This window comes from Scomber japonicus, chromosome 7 (assembly GCF_027409825.1).
Source record: "Scomber japonicus isolate fScoJap1 chromosome 7, fScoJap1.pri, whole genome shotgun sequence".
NCBI lineage: Eukaryota > Metazoa > Chordata > Actinopteri > Scombriformes > Scombridae > Scomber > Scomber japonicus.
This window is the reverse complement of record NC_070584.1, coordinates 18,713,635-18,726,094: the sequence shown is the minus strand read 5'-3', so window position 1 is coordinate 18,726,094 and position 12,460 is coordinate 18,713,635. Positions and strand designations below refer to the sequence as shown.

Here is a 12,460-nt window from a genome sequence, read left to right as displayed (position 1 = left end):
TGATGGTTTCTGTATAAGAAAATGAATGTATGTAGAAAAGCAGTTGCAATATCTGATGACTTCTATGATTCTGGGGAAGTTGACACAAACCTGCTGCTGTTTTTCTACTAATAAGGTGAAATAACATTAGTCAGTATTTCATGCAAGGACAACTGTGATACTTGAATTTTGAAAGTCTGTGGAGTGATAAGCACAGCAATGACTTTGAGCTTCATTAAATTAAGTGTCTATTTCACATCCTGGAAGGGGACATACTGATAGCATTAATAAAGCATTTATACATCTGTTATTCTACGGTTAGCTCGGGCAGTGCTGTCAGGCCACACAAATTAATGGGCAGGAAGTGATCACAGGGCTTACACAGTCACCGCCGGGTAGTTGTGTGGGTGAGTGATAGAAGAGGATAGAGACAGAAAGAGATTAAATACATGAGAGAAGAATAAAGGAGAAGATGGGAACATGAGATTGATGGGGAGAGAACTAAAGAGGAGGACAAGGTGAAGCAGAGAGAAACAGAGATGAGGCAATGAATAGGTGGAGAGAAACGGAAATGAATGAAGAAAGAGAAAAAGACAGAACATATGAGCAGAGAGAGAAAAAGGAGATGTGAACAGACAGTGGATAAACAGTGGAAAGCCAGATAAAGAGAGAGAGAACGACATTTTGGATATATGTGAATAGTACAAACAAAGCAAGCATGGAGAGCTGAGGACAAAAAGATTAGGAAATAGGGCCACGCCATGAAGGACACATGTGATAGAGTGTATACAATATGACTGGAGAAGTTGGAGTAAAAAAAAAAGACATTAAGAGAAGCAACTAAATCAGACAAAAAGAGAAAAAAAACCTGAAGGCTAGCTCTCTCTCTTTGGCATTTTCACCGTTTCACTTCCTTCTTTCCTCAATGATAACAAACCTTAGTGCCCCTTCGTTCCCTGAAAATCCTCTCTCTAATCCCTTTGCCTCACTCCTCTATTCTAACTCTCGCATACTTGTTGGTTCAGTTTCACCAGATGGCTTGTGAGCACTACACCCCAAGGAGTGAATCTAACCGTCACAGCTCTTTCTTTCTCCTGCTCTCAATGTCTCTCTCAACACACTCAGCAACATCGAAACTGACGGGGCCCAAATTAATTTGGACAACAGTGATTGTGTCTGAACAAGTCCTCATTCCAGCTAAGGCCTCTCTAATGCAGCACTGAACTGCCCTGTCGAGTCCCTAACACACTCTTTGAGTGTTCCAGCCAATTTAGCCCTCGAGTGAGGGATGGATGTAGATGTGCAGTGAGAGAAAAGCGGATCGAGAGGTGAAGGGAAGCAAGTGAAGCAAGGTGATGGAGGGAGAAATGTGCTGTCATGGGAAATCGAGGGGGCGTATAGGTGTATGTGACAGAGAGAGAGACAGAGAGAGAGACACAGAGAGAGAGAGAGAGAGAGAGAGAGAGAGAGAGAGAGAGAGAGAGAGAGAGAGAGAGAGAGAGAGAGAGAGAGAGAGAGAGAGAGAGAGAGAGAGGAGAGAAAGAAAGAAAGAAAGAAAGATAGCATGGAGAGAGTAAGAGAGACAGGCTGACAGCTGTCCCCTAGGGGAGTTGGGTCTTTTCTTTGGACCTCTTTTTGATTCTTTTCTCTCTCAACTAACCCCCCCACCCTCTTTATTTTTCTGAACCACGTTCTATGTGCTTTCTGTGGGTGTTAGCTGGAGGCATCTGCCTACAGTACCTGCCTCCCCCCTCGTTCCTTCTCTTTCTGGCTATCTGACACTCTTCTTTGCACACTTTCTTGGGTCCCTCGAGGCATGTGGCCCCTATTCTCCCATATCTCTCTTAGTTTGTGTCTCCCTATCTCTCTCTCACCCACCTTAGGGCCTCGTTGCCTGGAGGATTTGCCCATCAGCTTCTCGTCGTCCAGTTCACATTGCTCCAATAGATCCAAGATGTCCTCCTCCTACACATCAACACATACAGAAAACACACAAAACTGATGAGAATACACAAAACTTGTTGATTTTTGTGACATAAGGGACAAACAGTAAAAAACATCAACGGAGTAACAGGGTAGTTAAATCTTGATGATACATTGATAAGGAGTAATTAAAATGCTTTGATGTCTCCTAACTCTAATTACTTTGAAGTCAAATGAGGTGTGAGAAAACAAGAAACTTAAATTGTTAGAAAAAAGTGGGGGGAGGGATGAAAAAGTTCGACTTCACAGGCATATGTGCCTTATCTGGGGTTTAGAAAAAAGGCCCTGGCTGAACATGCACTGCTCTTTGGCAGCATTGATAGAGGCTGAATTTGGAAAAGGCAGCATTATGGCCATCGCCAATATGCTGGAGCCTTGGCCATTTGGCTGTAGCTGAAATGCAGGCAAAGGTGATTAATGTTGTTTCACGGCTGGGACATAAAAAGCTCCCACTTGCCGCTCAAATACAGATGAAATGTGATTGTTTTCTCTCAGATTAGCCATCAAGCTGCTTTCCGGGTTCTGTGAAAAGGTCAGTGTGCCCCAGACTCTCTGTGTTGCTGTGTTTGTGCACGTGTGCACGTTCATGTGTGTACAGTGGCATACTTCCTAGAAGTCTATGTTCATCTGTCTTACGCTTACATGACTACACAACCATTTATAAATGTACAGAACTGTGTGCACTTAAAATTCCCACCGAGACCATATATTTCAGCAAAAAAAAACATAAAAAATAAAGGGGCAAAAAGCACAATAATTAGAGCAAATGATCTCTTGTGAGTTAAATGTAACAAAAGAAAACCTGCATTGTCTATACGGATATTTTTGGAAAAACTGTGAATTGTAAATAGGTAATTGTAATGTGGACAGTGTGTTGCAAAATGGCATGCCAGCTGTCTAGCACACTGGTCCTATGATTGCAGCTGCTAAAACCATACTGACTATTTCAAAAGATTGGATAATATGATGCCTTATTTACTACTATATACTAAAAGGATTCTAAGAGTGTCACTTCCGGTTATGGAGGCACAGAAAACAGATGTGTGGTACAAACCTCTACTCAGTAGTCAACTAAAATTAGCCTTCTGACGAGTCTTAACTGAGATAACTTTATGCCATCCAAACTTTCATAAGTAAATGTACTGAAAGCAGGATTATGCCACCAAAAAAGAATGAGGGTACAACAACAAAGAATGAGAAAAGTAGGCAAGTACTCCCACTGAATGTTAGCTACAATGACAACAGACCAACTGACAGAGCTCGACAATGGTTCATATCTGAGATGGAAAAAAGAATGCAGAAGATTTAGTCCATAATTGAGGGAGAACTACTGAGAAAACTGTCAGTGACAACAAAGCCATCAGGCACTGAGTTAGGACATGGATGGGAATATTATAAGTTTAATGACTCCTCAGCCACCATGCAACTTGAGCTCAACGACTACAAAAAAGCTACAAAGGAGAGAGCTGAAGGAACAACTGGATGACCAAGAGAATAGAGCTCGTAGACTAAATCTGAGGCTGATCAGCTTTCCAGAAGGAGTGAAGGGGAAGAGCACAGTGGTATTCATACAGGAATGACTACCCAAAATATTACATTAAGTAGTGCAGAACTTTTGAAGTGGAACATCCACACAAGTCACTGCAGATTGCCAGCAGACAGCACCAGACCCTGTGCTACCATAATCTTCAAAAAAGAATAAAACCATTGCTCCAGTGAAAAGGAAACTCCATAAAAAGCATCACTTTCAAGGTGCTGCATCCAACCACCTTTACTATGAATTTAGAGGGAGGAGGCTGCACTTTTACAACACCACAGCTGCTGAAAACTACCTGAGGAAATATAACCCAGACGCGCTGCCACAAGACTAACCATCCAGCCAAACACTGTAGGCTAATTATCCCAGATTTGTTTCACACTGTTCAGAGATGTTCATTATTTACATCATGGGTCCCAAATGTAAGTACCGGCAGGGTGCTTACGGATATGTGCTGAGAGGGATGCTTAGAAAATGTTCAGAAAGAGCTACAACATACACTTACAGCCTCCAGGCTCCGATATGCTGCAAACTAGTCTTTCCATGGTAAAACAAAACTGATCACTTTCTTTTATACCCTGCTTAGGCACCAGTTTACTAAGATATTTTGATTTAATTTTTTCTGATTATCTCTTTAGATCGACATGATTTCCAACCATCTTTTAGTCATCTTTTTAGCTATAAGATGTTTTTGTGTGTTTGATGTTTAAGGTTTAACACACCAGGAGATTATCGGGAATAGCCTCACCTGTTATTATGGGGAACTGAATGTAAACTTCTGTTGTAAATTTGGTTAAATTACTAATAAATTATTTTAGTTTCAAGGAGGATTGGTGCCACTTAAAAATGCAATAGAATGGGTCCCAACTGCATTAAAAAAATCAAGAAGAGTAGGAGTTTGGTACTAACTCATCTGGCGAGAAAGTGGGGTAAAAGGGGGGCATATATTCTTTTGCATCTATTTTCTTGTTTTCTCTTTTATAATTACCTTAAACATGCAATATATAGAAATACATCACTTAGAAGAGGCAGTGTCTTATATTACCTTATGGGAGGAATAGATGACGGAAATGAAAGCTGCAGAATTTTGGTATTTGATGATGAACACTATTGGCGTCAACAAAACGTCAAGATGTAAAAAGTTACTGAACTTTTTGAAAAACCATAAAATAATCATAGCACTACTAATACTACATCAATGGCAGGGGCAGATATTTTATTTGTCCTTTGCATCTCAATCTAGGGGAGTTGCCACACTGATAGATGAAAATGTCTCTTTACATGTGGATAATGTTGAGAAAGACAAACAGGGCAGATATTTGTACTTAAAGGCTCCATAGCAGGTGAACCTACTTACACTAATTAATATTTATGGCCCAGATTAAGTTTGTTCTTTACACTTGCGTGCCCTGTTAATGCACTTATTATAAGTGGAGATATTAATTTAGATTTCGATCTATGTAAAGATCGGTCATCTCCTATAATCATCACATCCTCATAATTCAAACCCAAGCAGCTAGGACACTCACAAAAGAAATGGTAGACTTCAAACTTGTAGATGTCTGGAAGGAAAGACATAAATTACTACATGAGTGCTCCTTCTATTAACATGCTCCTAAAAGGTATTCTCGAATTGATACCTTTCTTGCTCATGCTGAAAAAATCTACCTAATATCCTCATGTGAATGTCTAGCTATGACTCACTCAGATTATGCCCCTCTCATGCTCCAGACAGCTAAGAGGAACATTGCTCGTAGTAATAGAGTATAGCAATTCTCCATACACCTGCTCAATGACACAGATATTATAAACTTATCAAAAAACAACATACATTTTTTTCTTAGCATTAACTGCGTCAGGGACTGCCTCATCAACCCTTGTATGGGAATCCTTAAAGGCTTATTTGAGAGGTGAGACTATAACTTATTCATCACAGAAAAAAGCAGCATCTGTTAAAAACCAAAAAACTTTAATCAGATATTAGGATTCTTTAGAGGGGGTAATTTTAAAAATAAAACCAGACAACAGTTGACCTCCTAAACAACAGCAGGGGTGAATGTGACATTCTAGATCTGCAGGTGATTGATAATGCCATGGCTAGAACTAAACCATAGTACTACAAAAATGGAAATGAAAGTGGTAAACTATTAGCCTTCCAGATCCGGAAAGATGATAACTCAAGATATATCTCCTCAGTTAAGGTCAAAGATGTTGCCACTGTTGTCCATAATCTTGAATTTATCAATGAGACCTTTCAGGACTTTTATGTACATTGATACTGCTTTCAGGGTCTACATACTTGTAAAATCAGTAACTACTTAGAAAGATTTCTTGTTCTGGGGAAGGCTACGGAGACGTGACAATCTAGAGGCTGGCATTATTAAACAGGAAGTTCTGTTACAATAGGAAATTCACCAAGGTCAGATGGGTTCCCTATACTCTTCTACAGGGCCACTAATGGATATGTTTAAGCATGCAGTTGAGATCTACCAGTTACCCAAAACTTTAAAACAGGGTCTGATTACAGTTCTGCTATATCCAGGCAAAGACCAAAAACTCTTTGGATCCTATAAACCTATTGGCCTCTTCTCATCAAAATACAAAGTGCTTACCAAGGTTATAGCCACTAGACTGGAGACTGTGATACCTAGCCTTATAAATAAAGATCCGACTGGCTTCATTTAAAATCAGTTTTCTTCTAATAGTATTCGAAGGTTCCTCAACATAATCCACTGTGCCAAAAAAAATCAATAACCCTGTAGTTGCCCTTTCGTATTACTAAGGAATTTGATCATTTAGAATCGTCTTCCCTTTTTGCAGTTACACTAAAACTTGATTTTGGTCCAAAACTGATACAGATGTTATATGCTAATATGTCATCTCTTTTACACTTGTCACACGGTACATCCAGAGTTCTCCCTTGGCCCCGCTTCTCTATAAGACCACATCCTGCTATAGAGTGTGCTGTAGTTGAACAGGAAATGCATATCATCTTGCTATATGCTGATGATATTATGTTGTACTTGACTAATGTGGTGTCATTGCTCCCTGCCCGTTGCACCCTATTAGATGAATATAGCTCCATCTCTGGATACAAAAAAAACACACATAAAAGTGTGATCATGCCCCTCAATTCAGCAGCCCAAGTTTTTGGCACAGGGGACCTGGTTTTTGGGGCATCTGTGAAGATCGGACTACAGCTGTGTGTGTCTCTGGGGTTGGGCTGCGGAGGGTGCTTGTGTCCTCTGCCTCTTTTGGTCCATGCAGTCCTGGGCAAGGGTCAGGGTCAGGGTCAGGGTTAAGGTTAGGGTTAAGGAGTGCAATACATCATTATGTAAGAGAGCAATAAACTGCATGTTTATTTTTTTGTGGGGGAAAACAGGGAAAATATCATTAAATATAGTGTTAAAAAAAAGAAGAAAGTCTACAATTCTACAAGTGGTCCTTTGTTTATTTAAGTAGATTATTATAAAAAATAGAGAAGCAAATAATTTCCCGTTTTGAATAATGTATTTATAAAATATAGGCCTTTTTACTGCAGTAAAAGTGCCAACTCATTAATCTTTCACAAGGTGAAAGTTTCCCCAAACACAGTCGTGTAAAAATCACTGGAGGCCCATTACCTTGTTAAATTGTGCAGATTACATAGACATTTTGACATGTTTTATAGCATGGAAGAAAACCAAACTTGACAGATTTTTAGAAATTACAGATGAACTGAAAGCTATTTTTTTCTCTTAAGTAAAACTGCTCATAACAACGCAAGTCTACATCAGATGTTGCATCTCTATAGTCTGGAGAGAGCTTTTATTTAGGGATCACAAGCTGCACTGTCACTATAAGTATTTCTAAACTTTCTCAAATTATGTCTTTCTAGTGTAAACAATCGATCTGTGGTTTAAAAATTATACGCCCTGTGTGTGTCAGCTTTCATAATATATAGCAGTACCTTTTACAGGGGGCAATAAGTTCATAAACTATATTGTCTAAACAAATAATTTTTTGGCACCAGAGGACCAATATGTATGGGCAGCTGTGGCTCAGGAGGTAGAGCGGTCGTCCGCCAATTGGAAGATTGGCGGTTCGATTCCTCCTCCAGTCCACATGTCCACATGTCGATGTGTCCTTGGGCAAGACACTTAACCCCAAATTGCTCCTGTTGTATGAATGTGAATGAATGGTTACATTCCTCCTGATGAGCAGGTTGGCACCCTGCATAGTAGCTCCTGCCATCAGTGTATGAATGTGTGTGAATGGGTGAATGAGATGTAATGTAAAGTGCTTTGAGTGGTCGCAAAGACTAGAAAGGCGCTATATAAGTACAGTCCATTTACCATGTAGTCCTGTCCAAGGGTGAGCTTTTTGTACACATTTATTGAGAAAGCAGATTTTTTTCCTACTCTTGGCAGCTTCTAACATGACATTTTCTGCTTACATATTTCTTGGCCCGTTGACAGATTACACTGTGGTAATGTAGTCATAATACTGGTCAGAACTTTATTTTCACTATGGTAAAAAAAAATTAAACATATAAAGTAAGCCGGTGGCAAACTTCTGTAGGTAATACTAGGTTCAGTAGGCACGTTTGGGGTTAGATATTAATGCTAGCTGACATACTGTATTCTGACAGGTAGAAACCTGCTAGCCTAAGAACATAGGGCAATAAACAACCAAATATATAACCCTTTCCTTCAGCAAGGGTTGGGGTTACAACATTGCATATAATCATCTATGCAATGTTTATAAGTTAAAACAAAAAAAAGGATTTCTTTGAACAAGTAAAATCTGGTCAGGACCCCTCTTATTTCTTCATAGGAAGAAGAACAGTGTCAGACTTTTGTTCTTTTGTTGATGTTGTCTCCCTACTGTATATCAAATTCAGGGGGAAAAATCAGTTTAAACATATCTACTCCTTTTAAACTCAATTTAATTTTAATTTAATTTTGATGAAAACTGGTAAAAAGCCAAACATAAATGAACCACAAACACATCATTGTTTAATTAATGTACATTTGTGGTGCTTGCAGACCACTGCTATAGGATCTGACTGACTGTGAGCCCAGTGTCCCCAGACAACACTTGGAGTTTGTGTACTTGTTCTTGTTCTTTGTCTTGGTCTTTTTTTAACTGGCAGGGTGCCAAAGTCTTATTTCTTCTATTTTCAGTATCCATGTGAATAAATGTAGGAATGGAAAAACATCAGCTGAGCCAGTGGGAAAACATAAATACTGTAGCTAACAAGAAAACACACGATTTGATGCATACCTGTCAACCTAACTGTAATGGAAGTGGGGAGAAGGGTGATGCAAACCCTGTAGAAACCAGTGTAACCCCTGGCTGTGTTCAATGTAGCACAGCAAGACAGGGAGGGTTCTCTCCAGTGCATCAGCAAGTTATCAATGGAGATACAACACACTTTTAATATTCTTTGATAGTGTGACAATCTCTGACATTTTTTTCAAGTCAAGGCACACAAAGGCAGCAAACATGAGCCCTGGGGGTACAATGTCTGGCAGACTTGACAAATATGTTGATGGCAAGCTGGCAAACGACCTCTGGCCCCTTGGTGCAGGAAAAACTAGCCAAACAGGCAATGCAAGTCAAAAGTCCCCCAGTTATGGGCCAAAGCACTGTAATTCGTGCATTCGTCAACCATAGCTTGACAATGAAGCCAGGGCGGAAGTGCCTGCTGCTAGATGCTGGATCCAATTGACTCCCATTTAAAAAGCATAATTTTCACTCTAGACATTACTAAAGTCCAGGTATGGGACTTAGACTAAGTCAGATTATTGTTGCAATATTACTGTAAGTTGTAACCTGCTGGGACATGTTTCCGGAGCGTGAATGGAGACTTTTAGACTACGGTAGTAAAGCCTTATGCTCCACAGTTATCCAAAACTTAAGATTTAATCTTCTATACATTTCAGTGTTTCTCCGTATTCAGATGTGAATGATAAACTATGTACTGTACTTCCAGAGCATGGATCCCAGGTTAATTGTATCAACATATTAACACATTTCTGACCTGCTTTAATATCTCTGCCTCTTCGACAGAATTTGTCTGGTGATTTACTTTGGTTTAGTTGTAATTTAAAAAATAAATAAATAAATAAATAAAGAGTGCGAAAATGAAGAAGATGGGGTGACTATCGGCAACAGCCCTGGGCTTCAAAGCAGCTCCAATGGAAACCAGTGGGTGACATCATGGCTCATTATGTTTACTTTATATGCGGTCTATGGTGCAAACCTATAAGATGGGTGAGTTTGCTTACAAAGTTTGCAGTGGTCATGTTTCAGTCAAGATGAGGGGACTCAAATTATGTTAAGTCTGTCACTGCACAGTTTATGGAAAGAATTCAGGTCAGACTTCCATCTCTGCCTCTGAGAATGCTGGAATACATAGGATTGCTAATTTCCCAACAAGGTAAAGGGCGGAACAATAAAGTCAAAACCACTACTGCAGCAGGAAACATTGATGCAGGCTAAAAACATGCACAACTCTGTCTGCATCATCAACGTGGCAGCCACTAGGAGCATCTACGGTACATGGACACAAGGCTGAGGAGCACAAATAAATCTATCATAAGTCCATCACAAAAGGTAAGTCACATTTTATTCTAGACTGTAGACAGGCTTAAAATACACATTATATTAAAAACGTGAGAAAAATTATCTGCATGAAATGCTTTATTTATGCTTTGCTGAATATCTTTTTCAGATTCAGGAACATCCATTCTTCACAATAAATTAGAAGATTAGAATCTCACACTCTGTCCTTTAATTAGGACACTCCAGTTGTCAGTCATGATCATGTTATTAGATAGCAAACTATAGAGTGTGTTTTGTTCTTATTATCTCTATCCTTTTATACTTTGAACAAGATCCACATCTCTGTGTGTTGACTAAATTAAACTTTCCTCGGCCTGGTGTTTCGACTCGGTCTGATCATTAATTGACATCTCTATAAAAATTCTCTCCAGAGAATTCACTTTTGTAAGGACACACAATAACTTTCTAAAAAAGAAAATGTGAAGGGGTAGAGGCTGTTGTTTCAGTAAAAGCTGCAATAGTTGCATATGACATGTTTTGATATGATTCATAATGTTAATGTCAGAAATATTCATATTCAGTATTCATTAATAATATTCAGTTACCAAAAGAATTTTAGGCTTTTTATTTCATCTGCATCTTCCCCACAGTACTTACCAATGCTTCTTCCCACAATGCCTTACGATGTGTTTTTATTGTATTGATCTGTTCCTTCTGAATACATAACGAGACTTGCTTTTTTTGTACTCTACACAAGTCATCTTGGTTTATAAACTGTGTCTATAATAGTCCGCCACGATACTTTAAACAGAATTTCACAAAAACAAAAGTGCCAAAACAACTATTGCTCAGTTCTGTCTTTGCATTGTCTTTAACATACGACAATTTTTCTCATCCTTCGTTCATCACGATTTAAACACTGCATTCTTTTCTATCCCCAGCACTCTTTCTCTCGTTAAGTTGTGTGGTATGGAAATCAATTTTTCTCTTTCCCTAAGTGTCCTCATACCTTTACCTTCAAAGCTTCACTGAAGCTACATTCCTCCTGGTACCAGAGAGCTTCTATGCATACATTGACTTATACAGCTGTCCCAATATGCACATATCTCAATGCATTGTGTGTGTATTCACATGTAAATGCCCAAACGTGTGTCCCTGAGTCTTTGTCATGAACTAAATAATCATCTTGTAGGAAAGCAAATTCAAATGTGTGGGCAGCAACAGTGATTATCTTTGAAGCTTCTCTGAAACTAACTTTAACAGAAAGGAAAAATAAGACCAGAAGATAGAGAAAGAGAATGTCTTTCTATAACGTGTGGGATTTGATTTGCTTTTAGAAGTTCACACAGCACAATAAATATTTGTGGAGAGACAGAGTGAATGACAGTTGGAAAGTGAGGCAAATAGATGGAGAAGAAGGACATTCTGTTAGACACACTAACAAAAACGAAGGACTGCGGCACACTTTCCGCATTATTTGCGCATCCTTTTTTGTCTCTGTGGGCAGAATCTTAATAGAAATGCATGTGTGTTTCTTTTCTTTGACATCTGCTTGTCCACAAGTGTCTGCATATTGTGTGTATATGTTTGTGTGAGTCTCTGCACATTTCTATTATGTGTGCGTGTGTGTGTGTGTGTGTGTGCGTGCGTGACAGTCTGCCACTGACGTACGTGCCTTCATTCGTTTCAGAGGATTATTCATTTCCTTTTGAAGTGAGGCAGCTCGCCCAGCGAGGAAGGTCTGAAAGGCGGCCGAGAGCAGGCTTTCATACTTCTCCAACAGCAGCTTGTCGTCTGGGGGGTAAATACGTCTGTAGGCCGCAGAGACACAGAGAGAAAAGCAAGGAGAGTGAGGGAGGAGTGGAAAAAGAGGGGGAAAGAATAGGCGAAGAAGGGTCATCAATTCAGGAAGAAAGAAGATTGGAAGAGAAGAGAATGAATTATGAAATAGAGAAAGAGAAAACAGAATTAGGGGGTCACAAAGAAAAAGATGCAGGTGAGAAAGAAAAAGAGGGATTGGGTTCAGCAAAGGAGGAATACAAAGTTAGAGGAGGAGTGGTGACAAAAAAATGAGTGGGCAGTGAGGGATAAAAGAGAAAAAAGGGAGGATTGTAAGAAAAGCAGGAGAGAGAGGGTTGGTAAAGAGAAAATGAGAGAAAATAAATGATAGGGATACAGACGAGGAGGGATTGTGAGCCAAAAAGAGATTGTAAGAAGACATGGGAGTGGACGGAATAAGGCACAGAGAGGTCAACGCACAGCAGGTAAGAGTGGTAGATGGCCAAAAAAAGAGCAAGCATGAGGGAAAACACAGACAAAGAAAGAATTACAAGAATATAAATGACAGGTGTGAAGTAATGGACAGACAAAAGTAAAGATGAGTGGCAGTATCAAGGGAGAAGAATAAAGAAG

General features: G+C 39.5%; 1 protein-coding gene across 1 annotated transcript in view; it reads right to left on the bottom strand.

The window, feature by feature from the left end:
- ttll7 (tubulin tyrosine ligase-like family, member 7) overlaps positions 1 to 12,460 on the bottom strand; it is a 72,672-nt gene that overhangs the window by 20,848 nt on the left and 39,364 nt on the right. Inside the window, exons 13-14 of the mRNA XM_053322453.1 lie at positions 11,724 to 11,859; positions 1,858 to 1,944 (exon numbers count right to left, since the gene is read on the bottom strand). Of these exons, the coding sequence (XP_053178428.1) occupies positions 1,858 to 1,944; positions 11,724 to 11,859 (223 nt within the window). The remainder of the gene's footprint in view (positions 1 to 1,857; positions 1,945 to 11,723; positions 11,860 to 12,460) is intronic.